This window comes from Mirounga angustirostris, unplaced genomic scaffold, assembly GCF_029215605.1.
Source record: "Mirounga angustirostris isolate CCGP_5_RB_7025 unplaced genomic scaffold, mMirAng1.0.hap1 SCAF_5, whole genome shotgun sequence".
Classification (NCBI taxonomy): domain Eukaryota; kingdom Metazoa; phylum Chordata; class Mammalia; order Carnivora; family Phocidae; genus Mirounga; species Mirounga angustirostris.
Genome location: NW_026991713.1, coordinates 93,203,445 through 93,229,905, shown reverse-complemented (window position 1 = coordinate 93,229,905; position 26,461 = coordinate 93,203,445). Strand labels below are relative to the sequence as shown.

At 37.5% G+C, this 26,461-nt stretch overlaps 1 protein-coding gene across 1 annotated transcript; it reads right to left on the bottom strand.

Annotated features, from left to right (window-relative positions):
- Positions 1-2,865: 2,865 nt before the first annotated feature.
- Positions 2,866-25,301, bottom strand: LOC123843966 (killer cell lectin-like receptor 2). The gene is made up of 9 exons (XM_064591562.1): positions 25,165-25,301; positions 18,844-18,946; positions 16,918-17,034; positions 15,396-15,485; positions 14,287-14,499; positions 12,335-12,477; positions 10,584-10,690; positions 7,655-7,813; positions 2,866-5,853 (listed from the first exon to the last, which is right to left on the bottom strand). The coding sequence occupies exons 3-9, from the start codon at positions 17,030-17,032 to the stop codon at positions 5,754-5,756; spliced, it is 927 nt and encodes a 308-aa protein (XP_064447632.1). The 5' UTR covers positions 17,033-17,034; positions 18,844-18,946; positions 25,165-25,301; the 3' UTR covers positions 2,866-5,753.
- Between the last annotated feature and the right edge of the window lie 1,160 nt (positions 25,302-26,461).

Below are 26,461 nucleotides of genomic sequence, written 5' to 3'. Positions count from 1 at the left end.
TCTGACTTTCCTCTTGTGATTGAGTTCTAGTTTCAAAGCACTGTGGTCTGAAAATATGCAGGGAATGATCCCAATCTTTTGGTACCAGTTGAGACCTGATTTGTGACCTAGGATATGATCTATCCTGGAGAATGTTCCATGGGCACTAGAGAAGAATGTATATTCTGTTGCTTTGAGGTGGAATGTTCTGAATATATCTGTGAAGTCCATTTGGTCCAGTGTGTCATTTAAAGTCTTTATTTCCTTGTTGATCTTTTGCTTAGATGATTTGTCCATTTCAGTGAGGGGGGTGTTAAAGTCCCCCACTATTATTGTATTGTTGTCAATGTGTTTCTTTGCTTTTGTTATTAATTGGCTTATATAATGGCTGCTCCCATGTTAGGGGCATAGATATTTACAACTGTTAGATCTTCTTGTTGGATAGACCCTTCAAGTAGGATATAGTGAGTGTCCTTCCTCATCCCTTAGTATAGTCTTTGGTTTAAAATCTAATTTGTCTGATAGAAGGATTGCCACCCCAGCTTTCTTTTGGTGTTCATTAGCATGGTAAATTGTTTTCCACCCCCTCACTTTCAATCTGGAGGTGTCTTTGGGTCTAAAATGAGTCTCTTGCAGACAGCATATCGATGGGTCTTGCTTTTTATCCAATCTGATACCCTATGTCTTTTGATTGGGGCATTAAGCCCATTTACATTCAGGGTAACTATTGAAAGATATGAATTTAGTGCCATTGTATTGCCTGTAAGGTGACTGTTACTGTATATTGTCTGTGTTCCTTTCTGGTCTATGTTGCTTTTAGGCTCTCTCTTTGCTTAGAGGACCCCTTTCAATATTTCTTGTAGGGCCGGTTTTGTGTTTGCAAATTCCTTTAGTTTTTGTTTGTCCTGGAAGCTTTTGATCTCTCCTTCTATTTTCAATGACAGCCTAGCTGGATAGAGTATTCTTGGCTGCATATTTTTCTCATTTAGTGCTCTGAATATATCATGCCAGTCCTTTCTGGCCTGCCAGGTCTCTGTGGATAGGTCTGTTGCTCATCTAATGTTTCTACCATTGTAGGTTACAGATCTCTTCTCCCGAGCTGCTTTCAGGATTTTCTATTTGTCTCTGAGACCCATAAGTTTTACTAGACGTCAGGGTGTTGACCTATTTTTATTGATTTTGAGGGGAGTTCTCTGTGCCTCCTGGATTTTGATGCCTGTTTCCTTCCCCAAATTAGGGAAGTTCTCTGCTATAATTTGCTCCAATATACCTTCTACACCTCTCTCTCTTTCTTCTTCTTCTGAGATCCCAATTATTCTAATATTGTTTCATCTTATGGTATCACTTATCTCTCAAATTCTGCCCTCGTGATCCAGTAGTTGTTTATCTCTTTTTCTCAGCTTCTTTATTTTCCATCATTTGGTCTTCTATATCACTGATTCTCTCTTCTGCCTCATTTATCCTAGCAGTTAGAGCCTCCATTTTTTATTGCACCTCATTAATTGCCTTTTTGATTTTGACTTGGTTAAATTTAAGTTCTTTTATTTCTCCAGGAAGGGTTTCTCTAATACCTTCCTTGCTTTTTTCAAGCCCAGCTAGTATCTTTAAAATCGTCATTCTGAATTCTAGTTCTGACATCATACTAATGTCCATATTGATTAGGTCCCTGGCAGTCGGTACTGCCTCTGTTCTTTTTTTTTGAGGTGATTTTTTCCATCATGTCATTTTGTCCAGAGGAGAATAGATGAATGAGAGAACAAAATGCTAGCAGGGTAACAACGACCCCAGAAGAATATACACTAAACAAATCAGAAGAGACCTCAAACTGGGGGAAAAGAAAGGAAAAGAAAGAAAAAAAGAGAAAGAAAAAGATAAAAACAAACAAAAAACAGAATATGATCAAATATGATCAGCCTGGTGCATAGATCAGTGCCACATACTAGATTTTGGGTGTATTTTGGTCTGTTAGAAGAAAGTGCCTCCCAAAATTTTAAAGAAAGAAAAACTTATATATGTATAAAAATAAGGGTAAATACAATGAAGGGATGGAATATGACTGTAAAAATGAAAATTATAAAAGAAATCGATAAGAAGTTGGTTGAAAAAAGAAAGAAGAGGATTTTAAAAAAGAAAAAGGAGAGAATGTGGTCAGGCAGGAGACTAGAACAAAGCCATACACTAGAGATTTAGGGTATATTTTGATCTGTTAGAAGAAACTGTATCCCAAAATTTTAAAGAGAGAACAACTTATATATATATATATGCCAAAAATAAGGGTAACTACTATGAAGGGATAGAATATAACTCTAAAAATAAATAAAAAGATTTTAAAAAAAGGGATTGATAAGATGTTGGTTGAAAAAGGGAAAAAGAAAAATTCAAAAAAAAAAGTTAAAAAAAATTAACTTTGAAAGACCAAGGAATCATGGGAAAAAAGCTACGAATTCTATGTGCAGTATTCCCCTAGTGCTAGAGTTCTGCCATTCTCATTGATCGGTAAACTTGGTCTTGGCTGGCTGTTCTCGCTGATCTTCTGGGGGAGAGGCCTGTAGCCATGGTTCCCAAATGTCTTTGCTGGAGGCAGAATTGCCCCACCCTTGCCAGGTCCGGGCTAAGTAATCTGCTCAGGTTTGCTCTCTGGAGCTTTTGTTCCCTGCAAGCTTTCCGTACAGCTTTGGAGGCTGAGAGTGAAAATGGCGGCCTCCCAATCTCTGCCCCGGAGGAGCTGAGAACTCGGGGCCCCGCTCCTCAGTGTGCCCCCAGAGAAAAGCAGTCAATCACTCCCATCTCCCCGGTCTCTGGCCGCACTCCATGTTCACCCGGCCTGTGACCAAGCGTTTGTCTCTGGCACCCGACTGGGTGTGGAGTCTCCAAACCCAGCAGATCCCTGCGGTGCACTCCCGCAGGGCTCCTCCCAGGGGAGGAAGGGGAGTCTCCCCGGATCTGCTGCTTGTTGGGTCCCTGCTGGAGGAGCAGTGGCCTGACTATGCTGTGGATCATGGTTTATGGCAACCCCGAGCTGAGAGCCCGTGCCTTGGCTCCATCTCTGCAGCCAGCTTCCCCGCTCCGATACCTGGGAGCTCTGCCGCACTCAGGCACCCCCAGTCTTTCTGTGACCCCGAGGGTCCTGAGACCACACTGTCCCAGCGAGGGTTCCACCCCCTGCTTAGCCACTGTAGTGATGTCCCTCAGCGGAGCTGACTTCTAAAAGTTCCGATTTTGTGCTCCACTGCTCTATCACTTGCCAGTAGCGGCTGACGGAGGTCCCCCCCCCGCCATCTATCTTCCCGAATATCACCTCGGATTCACTTCTCCGCACATCCTACCTTCCAGAAAATGGTCGCTTTTCTGTTCAGAGAGTTGTTGCTATTCTTTTCTTTGATCTCCTGTTGAGTTCGTAGGTGTTCAGAATGGTTTGATCCCTATCTAGCTGAATTCCTGGGACCAGACAAAATTTAGGTCTCCTAAATTTAGATAAAATTTTAAACTAAGCACATAAACCAGGTCTAGCACACTGCCCAATGACACGAGATGCTCAAACCTTTTATTAAAACTTTACAAGTTTTTAGGTTTCATATGAGTAAAGATCTATGTGTGACAACAGGATTAAAAGCTTTCACTTAAGGGGCACCTGGGTGGCTCACTCAGTAAATGGTCTGACTTTGGCTCGGGTCATAATTACAGGGTCCTGGGATGGAGCCCTGTGTCAAGCTCTGCTCTCAGCGGGGAGTCTGCTTCTCCCTCTCCCTCTGCCCCTCCCCCTGCTCATGCTCTCTCTCTTTCTCTCTCTCAAATAAGTAAATAAATAAAAACACTTTCACTGAAGAAGGCAGGAAAATAAAAGCAGTCATACTCAAAACAAGTAGAAGGGAGAAAATAATAAAGATAAAAGATGAAATAAGATAAAAAATGGACAAACATAAACAAATCAATGAGACAAAAATCTGGTTCATTGGCAAGATCAATAAAGTTGATAATTTCTAGCTAGACTCATCAAAACAGAAGAACACAAATACAACAATATCAAAAACATAAACAATATCAGAAAAAAACTGACAGGATCATTGATCCTACACACAGTAAACAGATAATAAGGGAATATTATTGTTATGGGTTGAACTGTATCCTCTGAAAAGATATGCTTAAGTTCTAACCCCTGCACCTATGAATATGACCCTGTTTGGAAATAAGGTCTCTGTAGATGCAGTCAAGTTGAGAAGAGGTCATTAGAGTGGGCTCTAATCCAATATGGCTGACATCCTTATATGAAGAGGAAACTGTACGTAAAGACAGGGACACACACGGAGCATGCCATGTGATAACAGAGGCAGAAAGTGAGCCATGCAACTGCAAGCCAAGTAATGCCATGAATCAATGGCCACCATGAAAAGCCAGGAAGAAGCAAAGATTCCACCCAAGTCTCAGAGGAAGCATACTGACACCTTGGTTTGGACCTCTGTCTTCCGGAACAGTGAGAGAATAAATCGTGATGGCTTTAAGCTGGTGAATTTGTGGTACTTTGTTACAGCAGCCCTAGGAAATTAATACAACTGTGAAAAACACTAAAACTATACATTTGACGATTTAGGTAAAATCAATAAATTCCTCGAAAGATCAAGATTATCAAAATTGACAAGAAACAGAATGTCTAAAGAGCCCCTATTAAAGAAATGGTATTCCTAATGAAATGTAATCTCTCAAAGAAAATTTCAGACACAGATTATTTCTCTAGTACATCTGAGCAAACACTTAAGGAATGAAAATTCAAATGCTACCCCACAAAATAGATGGATATTCAGAAACATCCCAAATGAATACATAAGGCCAGTATTTCTCCAATACCATAAACAGAAAAAGATATTTAAACAAATTAGGGGCACCTGGGTGGCTCAGTTGGTTAAGCATCCAACTCATGATTTCACCTCAGGACATGATCTCAGGGTCATGAGATGGAGCCCTGCCTTGGGCTGCTGACTCAGCAGGGAGTCCGCTTCTGTCCATTATCCTCTCCCTTTACCTCTCCCCTGGCTCACACATGCTCTCTCTCTTAAATAAATAAATCTTTTTAAAACATAAATAAATAAATAAATAAATAAATAAATAAATAAATAAATAAATAAAATAACACACCAATATCCATCATGAATATTAGCACACAATTTTTAAGAAAATATTACCCAAGCAAATCTACCAATATATAAAAAATGATAATAAATACAATATGACCACATGGGAATTACCCAAGAAGTGCAAGTTTTGTTTAACATTGAAAAACCATAATGCCATCTATCATATTATGAATATAAGAGAATATCTATATAAACATCTCAAGAGATACAAAAATTTATATAACAAAATTCAATTTCCATTCATGGTAAAAGTCTCAATCAACAGGAATAGAAGGGAATTTCCTCAACACAATAAAGAGGATCTCCAAAAACCTGCAGCAGACCTGACATATAAGAGTGAAAAACTAAATACCTTTCTTTTTGTAACATGGGGAACAAGACAAGCATGACTCCTATCACCACTCTCTTCAACACTGTACCAGAGGTCCTAAGCAGTACAATAAAGCAAGAGAAAAAAATGAAGGAAAGGAAAAAGTAAACCTTTCTATATATTTTTTAAAAGATTTTATTTATTTATTTGAGAACACTTACAACTTAAGAAAAGATTGAACAGGGGTGCCTGGGTGGCTCAGTTGGTTAAGCATCTGCCCTCAGCTCAGGTAGGATCCCGGGGTCCCGGGGTCCTGGGGTCCTGGGGTCCTGGGATCAAGCCCTGTGTCGGTCTCTCTGCTCAGCAGGGAGCCTGCTTCTGCCGCTCCCCCTGCTTGTGCTCTCTTGCGCTCTCTCTCTGTCAAATAAATAAAATCTTTTTTAAAAATAAAATAAAAATAAAAAAAGATTGAATGGACACTTCAATAGGCAAAAAACTAAACAGACACTTCTGAAAAGAAGATACACAAATGGCCAATAAATACACAAGAAGTTGCTCAATATTATTACTTTTCAGGAAAAGTAGTTCAGGAATGAATTACTGATACATGAAAGAACATGGATTTCAAAAACACGCTGAGCAAAAGAAGTCAGATACAAAAAAGTACATGATTATGAAATTCTAGAAGAGGCAAAACCAATTCATAGTGACAGAAAGTGTAACACTGGTTGTCTGGGACCAGGTGGGTAGTGAGGGGGAAGAAAGGAGCTTTTGCAGGCAATAGAATTATTCTATATCTTGACCTGATGGTGTTTAAGAAATGTATACATTTGCTAAAAACCCACTGACCTCATGACTTAAAATGGGTGCACTTTATTGCATGAAAGAATAACCAGATAAAGTTGATTTTTAAAATGTCAAGGTCAAGGGGCACCTAGGTGGCTCAGTCCATTAAGTGACCAACTCTTGGTTTTGGCTCAGAGTCCCAAGATGAAGCCCTGGATAGGGTTCTGAGCTCAGCATGGAGTCTGCTTGAGATTCTCTCTCTCCTCTCCCTCTGCCCCTCCCACCGCTCACACTTTTTCTCTCTAAATAAATAAATTAAATCTTATAAAGAACAATAAAACAAAATGTCAAGGTCAAGAAGACCAAGAAACCTGAGGAGTTCTCCGAGACTAAAAGAGACTAAAATGACATCACAACTAAATGTATCACATGATCCCACACGTGCAGGAAAAATACCTATGCTGATATTATCAGGACAGTTGACAAAATTTGAATATGGGTTATGGATGAAATCACAGTACTCTATCAATGCTAAATATCCTGATTTTTATAATTTTACTATGGTTATACAAGACAAAGTACTTGTTCTTTTTTTTTTTTTTTTTAAGATTTTATTTATTTATTTGAGAGAGAGAGAATGAGAGACAGAGAGCATGAGAGGGAGGAGGGTCAGAGGGAGAAGCAGACTCCCTGCCGAGCAGGAAGCCCGATGCGGGACTCGATCCAGGGACTCCAGGATCATGACCAGAGCCGAAGGCAGTCGCTTAACCAACTGAGCCACCCAGGCGCCCCAAGACAAAGTACTTGTTCTTATAAAATAGTTAGACAAAGGGACATAAGGTCCCCAATTTATTATCAATTAGAACAGCAAGGGAGTAGGGGAGAGAGAGGAGAACTGTAAAGCACAGGTAGAACAAAATATGAACAAATGGTAACTACGTGCAAAGGTTACAGGAGAGTTTTTATACAATTTTTTCAACTATGAGGAAGTATGAAATTATAGCAAAGTAAAACCATTTTAATGAAAGGTGATTATCTAGATGGGAGGGGAGGCAAAATAACTATATTTTAGTTCTTAATTGTGCCACCTCTCAAACCCAGAGGCTACTGAAATGATTTATCCCATTTCTCCTACTAATAAGGAAAAGACCAAACTATCAGAGTTGTCTAATTGGTTCTATGGGTAGGTCAGGGAAAGAGAAAGGGAATTTCTCAGGACCATTAAAGAAAGGGGAAACCTCTCCAAAGACAAAAGCATGCACTCTTTCTCAAGAAGACAGATGGCATCTGATCTCTTAAATCATAGTCCAAAAGAACATTTCCTTCCTTTTCCCACTCATCTCTGTTTCCACAGTAAAGTAACTCCTAGTAGCAAAAAACATTAGTTTGTTAAGTATTCACAAATTATCACAGGAACAAACAAACAAACAAATATCAGGTTCCATTGCACCTTTTCTTCTTGTATATATTGAAGCAGGCAGAGAAACCAGCATCAATTCTCTCCTCACAGATACAATTGTAGGTCTTAGAGCACTCAATAGTTGTTATTCTTGTTGGGGTTAAAAATGCACATTGTCCTCTTCCAGAAGAACTCATGAATGTATAGTTACTGTAGAATAGAAAACACACATGGTCAACTGTTTAGGGATGTCTGGGTGGCTCAGTCAGTTAAATATCTGCCTTCAGCTCAGGTTATGATCCCAGAGTCCAGGGATCGAGCCCCACATCGGGTTCCCTACTCAGTGGAGAGCCTGTTTCTATCTCTCTCTCTCTCATTCGCTCTTGCTCTATCTCATAAGTAAAATCTTAAAAAAAAATTAAAACCTTCTTGAATGAATTTATGAGCTGGCAAGAAGCAAATTCAGGCTCAGGCTGAGGTTAAGTAAAGGTGGGAACCCAGAAGGGTAAGTGAAGGACTGAAGTCATTTTCTCCCTTAATTGATACAGTAGATTAAATATGAATTCCACTCAAGTTTCCATATGGAAGAAAACCTACAAAGAGTTGAGACCCTGAAGATGTATCTTCAATGTAAACTACCCTTGAAAAGTCTTCAACCTTGGACTTAAGCAGAAGAAAAAATGAATAATCCCACCTAAGAATCCAAAATTACCAATTATCCCTCATGCAATTTGTATTTGAATATTATTTGAATATCCAAATCCCCTACAGAAAAAAAAAAAAAAAAAAAGGAAGATAAATGAAACTAAGTAGCTTGGGAGGCATGGGCAGAAAGCATGAGATGTGTTCAATAAGTACGGATGAGGAAGTTAGTAACCTTTGAGACATGTCAGGTATAGATACTGTAAGTACAGCATGTGCCTGCTGAACATAGGCAAGGAAGAAGGAACCAAGTAGCACTACATGTCTCACTCAAAATATACATTATGCACATAGACACTTACATCTATGAGGTCTTAAATTCACCTCCTACTGGTGACACTCTTACTGACCCTCTGCCTAACAAACTCAAATAAAATCCATAGCTGCTCATCAGGATCACTGGAAAGCTGCAGCTGTCCCCGGGCTTACATGCTCCCACATCTCCCCACTAGAGAAAATGCATATGCTGGCCACAGAGCCTTCTGTTTGTTGGGCCCCCTTACTCAAAACTCAAGTGATATCCTAGAAACCACGCCACTATCAGGAAAGGGGGATGCAGAAGAGTCAGGCCATCTGAAGATTATGTAACCCAGGATTCAGGTAACCTTTTACCCACTTGCACCTTATCCTGAATGTGATAACTGATCCTATCCCATCCCATTGTGATAAGCTATTTCTTTCCCCTTGCATTGGGCTATTTGTTCCAAATTGACTTAATTAACTAAATACAGTTTGAGCATCTTAATTTGACCCATGAGCCTTTCTGTTCTGTGCCTCTGAAGTGTTTGCCTGGAAGTGAACTCACAGGCTATAACTGCATCAAGGTAATTTCCTGCAAGCCATCTCTTTTAAGTTTGCATCCACCTTCATCTCAGTCCTCAAATAATTTCCACAGCAGCTCAAAAACGAAAAAAACACTACACAGAAAATGACACCATGAACTAAAGCCAGCAGAAACTATAGAGTAGACCCACAAAACTTCAAATATTAGAATTATCAGATACCAAATATAAAATAAGTATGTTTGACATCTTTCGAGAAATAAAAGACAGCTTGAAGAAGTGAGTAACTAGCAAGATTTAAAAACTTAAACCAGAATCCCTAGAAATAAAAGGTATAAAAGTTAAGATTTTTAAAAAATTATTGAACAGTTTAACAGAAAATTATAACTAAATGGAAACCCAAGAGTTTACAAAATACTGCACTTCAAAATAAAACTATGGGGATGTCTGGATGGCTCAGTTGGAAGAGCTTGTGACTCTCGATCTCAAGGACAGAGTTTGAGCCCCACATTGGGTATAGTGATAAACAAAGAAACAAACAACCCCCCCAAAAAAACCATAGTGAAGGCATATGTGTATGTGTGCGTGTGTGTATACTCACTTATATTTATATTTATAAATAATATAAACTAATAATATACAGATTGTATGATGGTGTTATGTCCTGATAAACCCAAGACAAATTGAAAATACCAAAAGTCAAAAATGCATGTAATACACCCACCCTACTAGCTTATCCTAGTGTACCTTAAATATGATCAGAACACTTTTGTTAGCCTATGGTTAGGCAAAATCATCTAACACAAAGCCCATTTTATAATAACGTGTTGAGCATCTCATGTGATTTATTGAATACTACACTGAAAGTGAGAACCAGAACGGTTGTATGGGTATAGGATGGTTGTTAAGTGTACTGGGTTGTTGATCCTTGTGATCAGTCAGGAGGATCACTGGGAGCTCCAGCTGCCTCCACCCAGCATCACAACAGAAGATCACACTGCACATCACCAGCCCCGGGAAAGATCAAATTAAAAATTCAAAGTACAGTTTCTACTGAATGCATATTGCTTTCACACCATTGTAAAGTAGAAAAATTGTAAGTAAAACCCTTGTTAGTCAGGGACCATCTATAAAGAAGTTTCAAATGAACTTTGGGGATCCTCCAAATACTTAACTTGTGATTGTGGGAGGGATCACTATAGCTGATTCAGGATGGTCCAATTCCTTCATATCACTTTATGATTTGCATTTGTTTTGGGTACCTCATAATGCATACTTCTGAGCATGTGTTTAGCATCAAAATTTTGTTAATAATCTGTATGACATTTCTCTTTCTTTTTAATTATACTTCCTAAAACACGTTCTTCATCATTCTACTTATTCTTACCAATGACCTCTGTGTGAAAACCACGTGAAATAAGAGAAGATTCTTTTTAGATACAGTCCTCCCAACCCCAACACCAATGTTGGAGTTTGAATGCATTCCAGAGACTTACATCCCAAAAGGTGGACCAGTGTCAATCCATTTCCATTTTTGTTCTCTATCATCATATGATAATCCAATCCAGTAGTTATTCCTATAAATTTGGGATTGAATAAAGGCCTGTAAGGAAACAAAACATATCATGTGACTAGCCCCATCTGTTAGATTAATGAAAAGGAGGAAGGTGAAGGTCCCAGCTGTTTCTATGGACAATAAATACTCTGCTACACACCACACCATGCTTCATCTCTATTCCTGGAAAACCCTCCCTCCTCTCCATCCTCATGCTTTTATTTTCCAAAGTAAGTTTTACCTCAAAGATTATTTACTTAATGTTAAAAATTCCTGCCACTCTCATGGATTATTTAAACACGAAAAAAATTTAAATCTAAATATCTAACACTAGACTTGTTAAATAATGTATGTCACTATAAAACTACTCAAAACCATGCTCCAGAAAAATATTTAATGGTGTAGAAAGTGATCATTACTTATTATTAAATGAAAAAAGGAATCTTCACAACAAATTTATTAAAATAACAACTAAATGTGCTAAGTTGTGCATCAAAACCCTCAGCCTCATAAGAGAAAGGCTTGCTGTAGTTTAGTAGTTCGAAGGGGTGAAGGGAAAATGGGCAGTATTTGGAAATATTTACTATGTCAAAAAATGTAATATAGCAAAGTGACATTTTACGTAATGTCTGATTAAATGGCTGAATGTATTTCAAAATATAGGCTTAAATTTAAGTGAGTTTTACTGCAACAAACATTTTATGACTTGATATCATAAATTCTTTTATGTTGTGACTTAAAACATCTATTAGATTTGCATATAAATGTTATATTGTTTTCCTAAGGGATAAATAGAGGTTTTAGGCTGATCTTTGAAAATACTTTTCTGTAAAAAATATTTTGTGTGTGTGGATAATTTTTACTAGTAATAAATTAAAAGATAATTTTGATATTGTTGTCACTTTATTTTCTCTTTTTACAATTCCTTTTGAAAGATATACATCATTATACAATATATTAGAATATTGATCAAGAAAATGTTATCTACAGATGCCATGAAAATCACCATGAGGCTAACCTGTAAAACTGTTATCACTTTTATATTCCTCATTATTATCTCCTTTTTGCAGGTGGAAAAACTGAGATCCAGAGGTTGAGTAATTCAACCAAGGTCACACAAATAATAGGTAGCAGAAGCGGATTTGCCTGATCCCAGGCAATCTGGCTCCTGGATTCCTAATAGCACCTAGTGGATTAGGTTCCTCCAGGTTCTTAGTTGCCAGCTTGCAAGGATAAATAACCACTGCTTCCAGGCTGCAAATACCAAAGGGTTAAGGGCTCCATCGAAGGAGAGGCACGCTTCTCAGTGAGCTGTTCTGCACACACCTTAGAAAAGGAAATGAATGCAAAAACCCAAACTGAATCTTCAAGGGGGTTTCCATTTTGGAAACAATAATGGTCATCATGATAAATAATATATATTGAATGTTTAGAAAGTAGCAAGATCATATATGCCTATCAGTAGGCAGGGTTTTCCAGAACCCTTACCTTTCTTACCCACACAATTTTTGCTCACTCAACAGACACAATACAGAGAATAACTGAAGGTCCTTCTTTCTGGCCTCCCCCTGTCCTCAGTATCTCAACATCTCTCAATATCCTCAATATCCTCAACATCTCAATACCCTCAACATCACTCCAAGCATGAGAGACAGTTAGGAAAATAAAAGTGAATGTAACAGTCCATGATACCAGTTCATCTTCATCATTTATCTTCAAAAGAGATGACTTATAACTTTGGCAAGTCTGTTTACATCCGTTCCAGTTTTTACTTTCAGGAATAAAATAATAACACTTCATTCCATAACAGGACCAGCGGTTTTCACAGAGTTTGCCTACAACATATGAGGTGAATGAAACATTGTCTGGTATTCTGTTAAACAGAGCAATATACTTACCAGCCCTCCATAATTAAATAAAATCTTAATAGCTATCAATAATGATAATATTAGGTTCATCAAGATTCTGGAATGCCAAAAGATATCTCTTATATTCATTGCAGCATTATTCACAACAACCAAGACATGGAAACAACCCAAGTATCCATCCATAGATGAATGGATAAAGAAAATGTGGTATATACATACAATAGAATACTATTCATCCTTAAAAAGAAGGAAATCCTGTCATATGTAACAGCATGGATTACATACATACATACAATTACCTTGAGGATATTAAGCTAAGTGAAATAAGACATTCACAGAAGGACAAATACTATGCGATTCCAGTTATATGAGATACAAAAAATAGTCAACTCAGAAAAACAGAAAGTGGAAGGTGGTTGCCAGTGGCTGGGGGAGGTGAAAATGAGGAGCTTTTGTTCAATGGGTATATAGCTTCAGTTATGCAAAATGAGTAAATTCTAAAGATCTGCTGTACAATATAGTACCTATGGTTAACAATACTGAATTGTGCATTTAAAAACTTGTAAAAAGGGTAGATCTTGTGTTAAGTGTTCTTAACCGCCCCCCCAAAGAAAAAGTGACATGGGAAAGCTTTTGGAGGTAATGGATATGTCTACTACCCTAATTGTGGATGATTTTACAGATACATGCATATGTCCAAACTTGTCAAATTATATACATTAAATATGTGCATTTTTTGCATATTCATAATACCTAAAGCTATTTTTTAAATAATAAAAGTAATTTTTTAAAAAGATTCTGGAATGCCTTCTAAATAGAAGAAACATGATTCTTTAGAATTTCTTCTTTTCCTCATATATCTTATAATGTACCAAATTTTTAAAATACTATTGATTCTTTCTTTTTATTATTTTTATTAACATATAATGTATTATTTGTTTCAGGGCAACAGGTCTGTGATTCATCAGTCCTACACAATTCACAGCGCTCACCATAGCACATATTGATTCTTTAATAGCAGAGAGGATAAATTCCTGGTACCATATCTAAATGATATTAAATATGCAAAACTGTTTTATAAATTCCAAATCCTAAACAAATATTTTATCACTTATTGATTAACTAGGTTAATTCGTTCCATCCATTTGCATGACAACGGAGTTGATTGTATGGGATTTAATATCCTTATCTCTTGGATGTTTTAAAGGGTATTATCACACAGAGTTGTACAAACATCAACACTTCAGCAAACTCTGCAGAAGTACTGCAGAGCCTGCAGGGAGTGTCTGTAGACCAAATACCTGAGGTCAAAGCACAATGGAAACACATACAACAGAATCACCTTTACAAGAGCACCCAAATAAAAGGCCTTGTGCCCATTTAACCTAAGTATATTCTTACTAATAGCCTCCATATTTCATATCAGCCACAAAGTAGAGTGTCTAATTTGCCCACAGGTCCAAAAGGATCCACGTTTTCAGGGAAGCTGACACACTCTTTCACCTCCCTGAAGCAGTCAGGATGCAAGAACTGCCATTGAGTTTGGGTAGATACAGAGCTCTGTTAATCCCAACACAGCGCCTGGGGTCTCAGTCTCACATTTGACGTAGGCAAACCCAAACACTCATATTGCATCTTGAGTACAAATAAAAAGGTGTCTAGTAGACCTAGATCACTAGCATATACCATCAGCCTGCCTATCAGGCCTCAAAGCTTCTGGAAGGGGAAGAAATAAAGGCAAATCATGCAATCTTCCATTCAAGATGCCCTTCATACCTTCATTTTCTTCCTGACATCTCCTACCTGCAAACAGTAAATCCTGTTCCTTTTTCTGCTGAAGCAATTCATTTTTGAGAATGTTATATTCTAAAGTCATATTTGTCAAAAGTCGCTCCTTTAAGTAGCTGTCATTTTGCAAAATGTGGTGCTCTCGAGTCAGGTTTCCTATCATTTCCCCCAGCTGATGGTTTTCTTGAATATACTGAAAAACTAAAATTAATAGCATAGATATAATACAAGGGTACTCATATACTTGAATGTTAAAATTCAAGACAAAAGAAAAAGTCTCACTTTGACAACCAACCCCTTTCATTACTTTAAATGGTTAATGTGACATTTAGAAAGTAACACCTCAATAAACCGACCGTAGAAATGGAAACTTCAAACTTCACACTATTAGCAACTTATGTGTAGAATAAATAAAAGAAGATATCTGAATAAAATTATAATAGTAACATCTTACCATTCAGTTCAGTTTCTTTTTAACAATTAGCATATCATTTATAAATAGGTCCCAGAGTAAAAACCAGTAAATCAACACTTAGCAACACATTTTCTATATGTGAAAATCTGCACTAGGAAACATGAAGAAATACCATCATTGTTACTGAAGGTGATCGAATAGAAAAGGGAGGAAGATGTAAATAAGTACATTTATTTGAGTGGCACATTAGTGATTTTCTCTAAAGATGTCAAGAAATTCAAATAAAAGATAAGAGTTGAATTCAAGATCATCTAAGGTACACGTACAGAATCAATCTTTTTACTAAACTCTATCAGCACAGACTTGGAAAAAAAAATCAAGGAAAGTCATAATTTCTTGTGAACGGTTGTTTCTCAAAGAATGTGTATCTAATATTTACAATGATCTAAACTCAGAAGACATTATATGACTAAGTCCTGTATCTGAATGAATGCTATTATGTATTCTACAGAATGAGACAGTTCATTAACCTACAGAGTCATTGGAATAGGTGAATAAAATGAAAATGACACTGTGACATGTCTGGGACATTCCATCATGATAGCCAGGGAACAGTTAGTATCTGTGCAAACAGTGGTCACTGCTATTACTCAGACTTCAAAGTTGTATTTTAATTACTCACTCTTTGTCCCCAATAGGGTGACTGCCACCGATAGTAGTAAACACAAGATCCCAAGAATCACTGCAATGAGATGCCAGGTCACTGAAAACCCTTTTTATAAGGAAGAAAGATAATCATCAGGGACAAAGTCTTGCTCACTGCTAACCTTAACCTGGGATACCATTTGAAACAGAGATAACCTTCTCTAAAAATTTTACAAAAATATATCATATAAATTGATTTAAATTTATGACCTAATAATTACAGTTTTAAAGTCTCAGATTTCTGACTGATACACACCCACTGTAGAAATCCTACGCACAAGAACAGTCCTCTAGGATTTTAAAAGCACTTTCCCTACTAAAGCACAGATGGCCTAATATATAGATTTGTCCAATCACTATGTTGTACACCTGAAACTCATGTACATTGTGCATCAATTATAATTCAATTTAAAAATTTTTAAAAAAGGGCGCCTGGGTGGCTCAGTTGGTTAAGCGACTGCCTTCGGCTCAGGTCATGATCCTGGAGTCCCGGGATCGAGTCCCGCATCGGGCTCCCTGCTCGGCAGGGAGTCTGCTTCTCCCTCTGACCCTCCCCCCTCTCATGTGCTCTCTCTCTCTCATTCTCTCTGTCTCAAATAAATAAATAAAATCTTAAAAAATAAATAAATAAATAAATAATTAAAATTAAAAAAAAAATTCAACAAAGTTTTTTTTAAAAAGCACAGATGGCAATAGATATAATACACTTTTATAAGAGTCCACACTGATGTGTATACTCCTTCCTGTGATCACAACTAATCATGAAGAGGAAGGAAAAAGCAGTCAGTATTCTTGAGGAATTGGTAGCCAATAGTGGATATTATGAGGCTGGAAATGTGATTGGGGTCCATCCTTAAAAGAGTTTCTACAAATCAACTTTCCCTTCTTTTTCATCAATCCTATTTTTCCTTAGACAATATTTATCTTCCTACTTTTGAGGTCCTGGGTCTGAAAATTGTATCTCTGATTGTCACTAAATTAAAACAATAAAAGTTAATCTCACTTTAGAGTTTGTGACAATATTTGAAGATAGAGAGTGAGGACGGAAAGAACAGAAAAAAGTGAACGCTCCTTTTGACTAATCTTCTGTTTCTTCATTACCAATTAAGGTTTGATAAATATTTAAGTCACCTAAAATATCTTTTTGTCTGAATAAAAACATTGTTTCTAAAAAATATTCCCATTTTTCAAGCATTCTCTAAGACCTTTGTTTCTCTAGGAAATTCAGTGTTTTCTTGAGACTCTAATCTGTCCTTTACTTTTAAAGGCCTCACAAATTCCTCTTGACCAAATTTGAATAAAAACACTTTATTAGCTTTGCAAATTTTAAAGAATTCATTAATTTCTCCATTTCACAAACATAAAAATATAAAACAAGGCTTTGCTCTGCTACTCTACACCATCATGGTTTCTTATTACTATTTGAAAACAAAAGGACAAACAGGAACTTTTTTCAAATGTCAGTTTGACAATCCATAAGAGATGCTTAAGATATATACCTTTGCCATCATTTTTCCCAGGCCTTTGAGTCCCACCTGGCCTTAATCTATTTGGTGACTCTGAAGAAGACTGAAGAAATCTCAGGGTGGAATAAATCACTTGCTGATCGCTCATATCTACAGTAAGAAGGGAAAGATGCTTTAAATTAAAGCCTCACAACAGGATGATTTCTGTCAAAAGAAAAATTCAAATCTCAGGCTGTAGAAACATACCAGCGACATACCTAGAGGCTTGTGTGTGTATCTGTATGAGTGAGTGTGTGTTTAACTCCTTCAAGCGCATAAAGCATGTGGACTGATCCTGATTTATATAAGAAATGGAAAACCTTTCAATATTTCTGTTAAACTCATTTATACTCCTAGTGATTACTGCCATGATTATTAGAAAATATCGAAAGAATTTTTTTTTAAATGTCCCAATAGATTGAATAGGCTGGGTCCTAGGCAACCAGCCAATTTAGCTCAAAATGTTGAACATACATATACGTATTTTTCATTTATATGTCAGAGAGAAAGAGAGAGAGTACAAGCTAGGGGAGCTTCAGGCAGAGGGAGAAGCAAGCTCCCTGCTGAGCAGGGAGCCCAACACGGGACTCAATCCCAGGGCCCCAGGATCATGACCTGAGCCTAAGGCAGATGCTTAACCAACTGAGCCACCCAAGTGTCCCTGAACATACATATATAAATGTTGGACAAATCTGGCACCAGTATAAATTACTGAGACACTTTAAAAACTATCAGTTCAAAAAAATGAAAATTCTGTTTGAAATTCCGAAAAAATATATATATCTTGGCCTAAAAAGCCTTAATATACATGTTCAGATATACACATAAATATTTAAAAGTTCTTGCATTCTTTCAAATATAACAAGACTCTACGAGTATGTTTCCCAAAGTATAACCCATAAACCATCTGCAAAAGAATTATTAATGGTTAACATCGCAGATTGGTCAACAATCCAGACTCCAGTGGCCCATGTAAGATATGCTGAATAAAAATCTCAGTGGAGCCCATATACCTGTATTTTTAATCCCAAATGATTCCATGTATATTTGAATTTTAGAAATAACTTTCTAGTGTGTGATGTTGCCAGAGAAGCCTCTCTGAAAATAAAATTTGTCAACAGGCAGTCATTAGTTTATATCCATAAAGGATTCAGTCTATTAATGGATATCAATATAAAAAGAAATTATTAGGGGTGCCTAGGTGGCTCAGTTGGTTAAGCGACTGCCTTCGGCTCAGGTCATGATCCCAGGGTCCTGGGATCGAGCCCCGCATCGGGCTCCCTGCTCGGTGGGAAGCCTGCTTCTCCCTTTCCCACTACCCCTGCTTGTGTTCCCTCTTTCACTGTCTCTCTCTCTGTCAAATAAATAAATAAAATCTCTTAAAAATATATAATAAAGAAAAAGAAAAAGAAATTATTAAATAATAAATCTTTAAAAGCTACCCTGATTCTGATATTAATCAGTGTGAAAAGATGATATCCAAGAAACAGAAAATCTGGAAAACAAATTACACATGAAACTCTATTCTCCTTAAATTTTTTTATTAATTTACAAAATTTTCTAAACTTATTCACATTTTCCCTAATTTCCTAAGGAAGAGGAGTCTTTTCTATTACACAGTCCTTTAAGGTGGATAACATCTACATCATTCAACACAAAGCAAAAGTCGCAGTGTATCGAGAAAAAGAAAATACCTTTCCATGAATTTTGCACTACAGTTTTCACATCCTTTAGAGTTAATGCAGTTCTAATGTAATCATTAGAAAATGCTTTTCTATCAATCCCCATATTTACACCAAGCCATTTATAATAAAATGCCACCTTCCAAGAATCTTTTTTTCCCAGAATCTCTTCGTTATTAAGTGGCACTAGTAGGACACTCAGATAACAAAGATCTGGGGGAACAGAAGCAGACGTTACCTGTGTCTATGCCATGCAGGGATGCAGGCAGAGAAAGCTGATCCAGAAAAGAGGTGGAAGAAGTTGGCCTTTTTGATCCTGGATCCCTTGTGTGCGTGAGGGTCTGTAAGACAGAAGGCAGAAATGATTGTCTCTGAATGGTACTCCCACTCAGAAATTTACTGCCCCTCCTCTTGGCCAAAGTGCTGAAAGGAAATTATATGAAAAGGCTGATGCTGAGGTACATCTTCCTCCATTTCAACTAACCAACCACTTCATACTCTTTGCAAAATAACGTTCAAAATCACTATTTGAGGACTGAAAATATAAACGAACACAGCTTTGGAAAAAATAAGAACTAATATCTTCAACAAAAACTAGCCTATTTAAAAGAAACTACTAGCAAAAACAAATTATTAAAGTGCATAAGTATACATATGCCTAAGAAATATTATAACTAAATTCTTTAACTCTTAAAGAGTCTGTCTCTTAGAAACTTTCTCTTACATGCCGCTATCTGAAAAAAAAGATTTTTTTTCCACTTATGTGTACAATCAATAAATGTATTTTAAAAATTATTTTAAAACATCCATAATCCCACTACAAAAATTTTGGTGTATATTCTTCCTGTTTCTTATCCACACACTATGATTACTATGAAAGTTGGCATTATTCATACATAATTTTTTTGATTTATTATTTTCTAATAAATGTTTCCTTACTTAAAAAATATTTATCTAAAATGTGATTTTAAAATCCATATATAGTCATTACCCACACAGATTATGCCACAATTTATTTAGGCAATCCCCTACTGTTGGACATTTGAGTTGTTTTCCAATTTATTGCTAGTACAAAATTTATGACCTTACATTTGAATGTTGTCTTAGGAAAAATGTTTAAACGTGAAATTAGGGGGGGTTAATACATTAAAGCACTTTGATACATATTGCCCAATGCCTTCCAGTGAAGCTGCTTCCATTTATATACCACCACCGTGTGTGAAAATGCTCACATTTTATTTTTTCAAAAGATACTGTTGAATTATTCCTCTACTTGAGTTTTGTACATGAATCTTACTTCATGAAGAACTACAAACTTCCAGCTAAAAGAAATTCATTTCTATAACTGTTTCTATGAGCCAGACCTTACCCAAACCTCACTGAAGTTCATTTTCATTTAATACAGGCCTTGTCAATCTTCTGACATACAGCTCTATGAAATCAACTAAAGTTGCTCTTCAAAGGAGATGATTATGGTTAATATGGAGTGTGGAGGAAGAGGAGAGAGGTGGAATGAGAAACAGAAATTGGTCATGAAGAGATAGCTCACCCTTACTTCACCAGGCTCTGATCAAGTTCCTTACTTATTCTTCTCTTTCCTTACCAACTTCCAGCCACAACTAAACCATTGTACTTTAGAAGGATTTCCCATTCTTCAGGTTGTTCATGCCTCCCACCTCTCCTCCAAACTACTTTACAAACACAGCTACTGAATGTTCTGACCACTAGGACCAATCTAGGTTATGTTGCTATTCTTTGGCCCTCACCGGGCCCACTTCTGTCCCCAAAGCACTCCTTAATCTCTGATCACCACTTGTCATCACGTGCAAGCACTCAGCTGAAATACCCCCCAGACACTAATTTAATTCAATAATATAAGTTTCATGGGGAGAGTCTGGACACTTCAAGAATACTGGTTACTGGGCATTTTCATCTCTTTACTCTAATCCTGTATTGGCTTTGTTAATCTCAAAACAGAGAAAGATTCTAGCCCTCTATTCTAAAGCCATACATACATACATACATACATACATAAATCAACCAACCAACCAACCTCTGCTGAAAGAACATAGGGAGTAAGGGTGGGAGAAGTATTAAAGTTGATCAAAGAGGTGGCAGAGAGAGACACTGTCATTTATTGAAAGACCCACTATATGTATAACCATATCAAACCCTCCCAAGGCTGATAGCCATTTAATATTGCCCCCATTTTACACATGAGGAAACTAATGTTAAGAAGTTAATTGACTTGCCAAAAGATACATTATTGCTAATTCTTGACCCATGTTTAAAATCAGGCTCATTATATATTGAACATTGTTATTTGAGGTCAAGGTTCAAATCCTCCCTAGATATAAAAATGTCAACAAGTCACTCCCAATCTTCAAGACCTTTTCCTCATGTGTTCAATAAGAGTAACACTCCCTTCATAGGCTTGGAAGAATTCAGTGAGAGTAGCACTAGAGAGGATTTCTCAGACTTCAAAATACATAAATATTCATTTTTTTTCCTCTCTCTCTCCCAAGGTTCTATAAACAGTGGAAGAGCCAGGACAGCAATGCAGAAATCCTGACAGGCTGAGCTGGTTTCTCTGTCCTCACCTTTCAGGTTTGGACTGCAGATGCTTGGAAGAGAGGGTGTGGGCAAGGGCAAGGGGCACATTCCTAATATTTAGGAGCTGGAAACATGTGGCAGCATACTGCACCTCCATTCTGTGACCTCGGATCTTGTTATTACCATCTTACCATCCCATGCAGTTACTAGTAATGCTGAGCCTTTATTCTGTTTTGATTTACATCCTCAGAGCTGGTGAAAGGTGGTCAGTTCTCATGATGCAGGCCAGACAGGTGCAGAACACTGTTTTAAACCACCATAGTTGTCTGTCCTCTCTACATACACTCTGTAAGCTGAGTACCACGTCCGTCTGGTTCCTTATTGTAACTGCAGCACAGACAAGAGATGTGATGCCCACATGTGCACGTGATGAACAAGGTGATTCAAGTTCAGAGGAATTGGTTTCACTTATATGTGGAACATAAGAAATAGAACAGAGGACCACAGGGGAGGGGAGGGAAAACTGAATGGGAAGAAATCAGAGAGGGAGACAAACCATGAGAGACTCTGGACTCCGGGAAACAAACTGAGGGTTACAGAAGGGAGGGGAGTAGGGGGACAGGGTGACCAGGTGATGGGTATTCAGGAGGGCATGTGTTGGGATGAGCACTGGGTGTTATACCCAACTAATGAATCGTTGAACACTACAACAAAAACCTATGATGTACTATATGCTGGCTAATTGAACATAAAAAAATAAAAAATAAAATAAACTAGATTTTCTAAAATAAAAAAAGGAGGAATTGACTATAAAATCTAGATTTTTCAGTTTTAGACAAAATCAATTGAGATGAATGACTGGGAAGCCAAATTGTGTAGCAGCTCCCTCCAAGCTCAAGTTATTTGGTTTGTTACTAAGCTCTAATTTCTGGAAGAGGTAAATTTCTTCTTAAAGGAGAAGACAAGATAATGACAGCACTGACTTCAGGTGGGACTAACAGAAACTCCTAGCATGGCCCTTTGATCAAAGCAGCACAACATTGGAAGCACCAAACTTCATCTGAACAACCACTGGTTCATAAAACAGAAAGATGAAAAATTTGAAGAACTTTGAATGTTCCTATACTTTGTCATCCAAATTCACTTATGTGCAAGACACACATAACACATACACACATGAATATATAAAGCATTTGCTTATTTACTTCCTGGCTGCTTTGCTGTAAAGCCTCTGTTCATTTGGGAAACCACACATTTTACCCCAACCACTATTGACCATATTTACTTTGTCAGCTAGCTTAGTTCACAGCTTCTAGTCACACCTTCAAGCTTTCTCGTCACAACCTCAAACCTCAATGGCTTATCATTTCACACCATCATGCTGTTCTTCCACTTGTAGGCCAAAGGGAAGGATGTCTAGAGGAACCACCAGCGCCCAGAGAAGGATGGTCTGCATCCCTCTGAGAAGAGTACCTCACCTCGCCGGGTTCCCACCTCCACAGTTAGACTTCATGCCTAACCTTCATGACACTGAGCAATGCTCATTTTCTGGCTCTTGCTGCAAAAACTCAAAAGACCTCCTTTGAACTTTCTTGTTCCCCTAACTAGTTACCTCATTTGTCCTTCTTGTCTTTACAATAAAATCTGTTCTAATGCTCTAGAGGTAAAATCCTTTATATGGGCCCAACTGCCCTCCAGCAGTCTATCAGACAGTATCCGTCCTTCCTCCAATTTCTAAATAACTAAATGAGACCACCTCCATCCCAGGAAATAAGTAAGCTTGAAAAAATTATGGCAAAAAAGGGACTTCAGAGGGCTATTTGGGCTCTCTGCCATTAAAGGTAACCTGTCTATTCACAGGTGGAAAAGGAAAATAGATCTGCAAAGTAGGGGCATAATTAAGAATTCTGTTGTATCAGTTAGTGTTCCCTCCACTATCTCACACAGTTCAGACTCTGAACTTACCCTCAAATCATTCATTTACCTTTGTTGTTTATTTTTTATTAAATTTTGTGGATGTTCTATTCTAGTGCATTACCATATAATGATAGGAAGCCAATTATTAAAATAACCAACAAACTTGATCACCCAAAAACCTGCACATAGATATTTATAGCTTTATTTATAATCGCCAAAACCTGGAAGCAACCAAGGTGTCTTTCACTAGATGAATGGATAAGCTGAGGTCCACCCAAGCAATGGAATATTATTCAGTGCTAAGAAGAAATGAGCTATCACGTCATGAAAAGACATGAAGGAAACTTAAATATGTAAGTGAAAGAAGTAAAAGAAGTCAACCTAAAAAGGCTACATATCATATAACTCCAACTACATGACATTATGGAAAGAAAAAACTGTGGAGACAATACAAAGAGTAATAGTGATGATAAGGGTCGGTGATGAGGGTAGGGAGAACTGGATGGAGCACACAGGAATTTTAGGGTAGTGAAAATACTAGCTCTGATACTATAATGATGGATATATATCATTATACATTTGCCTAAACCCATAGAATATACACTGCCAAGAGTGAATCCAAAAGGAAACTATGGGCTTTAGGGTGATTATGATGTGTCAGTGGAGGCTCATCAAATATAACAAATGTACTACTCTGGTGGAAAATTTTGGTTAACAGGAGGCTATGCATGTGTGCGGGCTGGAGTATATGAGAAATCTCTGTCCCTTCCTCTCCCTTCTCTGTGAACCTAAAATTGCTCCCAAAAAAGTCTTTAAAAAAAAAAATCACAGGGATCAGTAGTTGAACTTACAGCACAACCCATGTTCACAGGTCTCACATATTTCAAAAACTCCTTTTCACTGTCCCATTATCCATTGCTTTGGTTGAGCAAAGTTAAAGTGTCTACTTGAGAAATTAGGATCACAGCTGTGATCCAAAGGACACATCCTTATCCAAAGTGTTTGAATATACAGTTCTGTGGCAGGACTATGTGCATGTGCAAAGCTCGTGGTAACTGAAAGGTTTTCCATAGCTACAGAAATGAATCTCTTCCCCTTCAGACTAAGTTACAAAGACAAAATAATCTGATGGCAGTAAGTACAAAAGACAACCACCTCAAACTTTTACAAAGCATCTACTCTGTGGAAAATATTGTGCTAGATGCGGGGAAGCAACACTCCATCCCATAAAAGGGCCAAAGGAAGGATGGGGCACTGAACCAACACTTGGAAAATAAGTTTTGATTATTGCAAGAAGACTCTTTATTATGGGGAGGAAGGGAAGGGAACATGTATCTACTGACCTGAGTGCTATAACATTCCAGTTTCATATAAAGCTAGTATTATACAAAATTTAATTGTTAGTGATCATTGTCCACCAGCAGCTTACAATCTAGGAAGAAGCAGTTCAAACAAGGTATAAGAAAGTCAGAGACAATATAAAATATTTATCCTAATGATGTAGCCTCCAATCTTGGTTTGAATGTGAGAAACTCAGTAGACAGTGGGGAGAGAACATAACAAGTCAGCACAAGAGGGAAGTCAGAGAATGATGACAAGGAGTTAACACATTAAATCGAAGAACTGTTTCTCCCAACTTTGCTCCATCTTCATCATCTTACTCAATGTCTTACTCAGGAGACACAGAATATTGAGGAGCAAACAAAAATTGTGGGCCCACAAATTAAAAGAGCAATCATTTCTCCCTTCTTCCTGGAGGTTGACATCTAAGTATAAGAAAATTACATGATTTGACAACGCATATCCATCAAGGTCTACAACTTGAACAGAAATGTTTATTATCGTCAAGAGACCTGGAGGTGGTAACAGTATAGTCTTGCACAGTGGAGATCAGGTGACTTTTCAGGACAAACCTGGAGGATGGCCAGGGATTGTTTATATAGTGTGAAAGACCAGACAGGACTCCATGGCAAACACGCTGCCAAGACATGCTCTAGAGCTACAATATCCAAAGGGTAGCTACAAGGCACACTGGCTATCTACATTTAATCAAAATTAAATAGCACTAAAAAAAAAAAAATGGGGGCACCTGGGTGGCTCAGCTGGTTAAGCGACTGCCTTCGGCTCAGGTCATGATCCCGGAGTCCCGGGATCGAGTCCCACATCGGGCTCCCTGCTCGGCGGGAAGCCTGCTTCTCCCTCTCCCACTCCCCCTGCTTGTGTTCCCTCTCTTGCTGTATCTCTCTCTGTCAAATAAATAAATAAAATCTTTAAAATAAATAAATAAATAAATAAATAAATAAATAAATAAAATGGTTTGTTGACAGCAATATACCATTTTATTCTTACATGAAAAATCAACAGGACATGATTTAAAACAGACTTACTTCAGTAAAAAATTGTTCAGGATAGAATCTGAATTGGCAGATGGATATTCATTTTACAATTCTTGTAACAATTTCTATGCTTGAAATTCTTCATAATAAAATTTGAAAAAAGTTTAAGAGAACTATAAATTCAGTTATACTAGCCACATATCAAAAACTTAAGTTGCCACGTATAGTACCTAGTGCTTACCTTATTGGACTACAGACATAACGTCTCTATTATCTCAAAGAAATGTACTGGCCAGAACCACTCTAGAACCGAGCTCAGGAATACTGGCAAACTTCAGAGACCAACTCTTCCCAATAAGGTCAGTTCTGACTGTCCCAGGGGGGAGTGAATTATCACTACCAGGACTGCACACTTTTAAAGAGTGGGGGTTCAGATGGGGGATTAACAATCCCAGGGGCATAGTTGCTAACAGGGAAGTAATGAAAGACCAAGTCTATCAGAAAGAGGTTGCAGGACTGAGAATCATGAGTTAAACCTATGCTCATTAATAGTTAGAATACACACACACACACATGCATTAAAGTGTCAATTTTAAATAACTTGTAATGCTGAGAACTCATTTAGTTCCTACAGAAACACAAAATATATTCCGTAATATCTTATTGACAAAAATCTACTGTGAAATAAGGAATAAGGGCATAACAGAAGATATGTTTCACCTGGGGTGCTGACTTGACTCTTGTAACCCTTTAGGCAATTACTGATTACACCAAAAATAATTAAACTTTAATAATTCTGAGGGGTTTGGGATACATGTGAAAAATCCAGAACCTTCTGAAACAACTTCTATAGGCACCAAAAATTACGTCCCATTAGGTATGGAAGAAATGAGAGATCTGCAATTTCCTTTAATGGATGAAAATCTGGCAGCATTCTTCTGCCTGAAAGAACTTCTGCATAGGATGTACCTACTAGAACAATTCTTTATTATCTTAAAGTGAATAAAGAGACTTAGCCTTCTGAAAAAAACAAACAAACAAACCCACTCT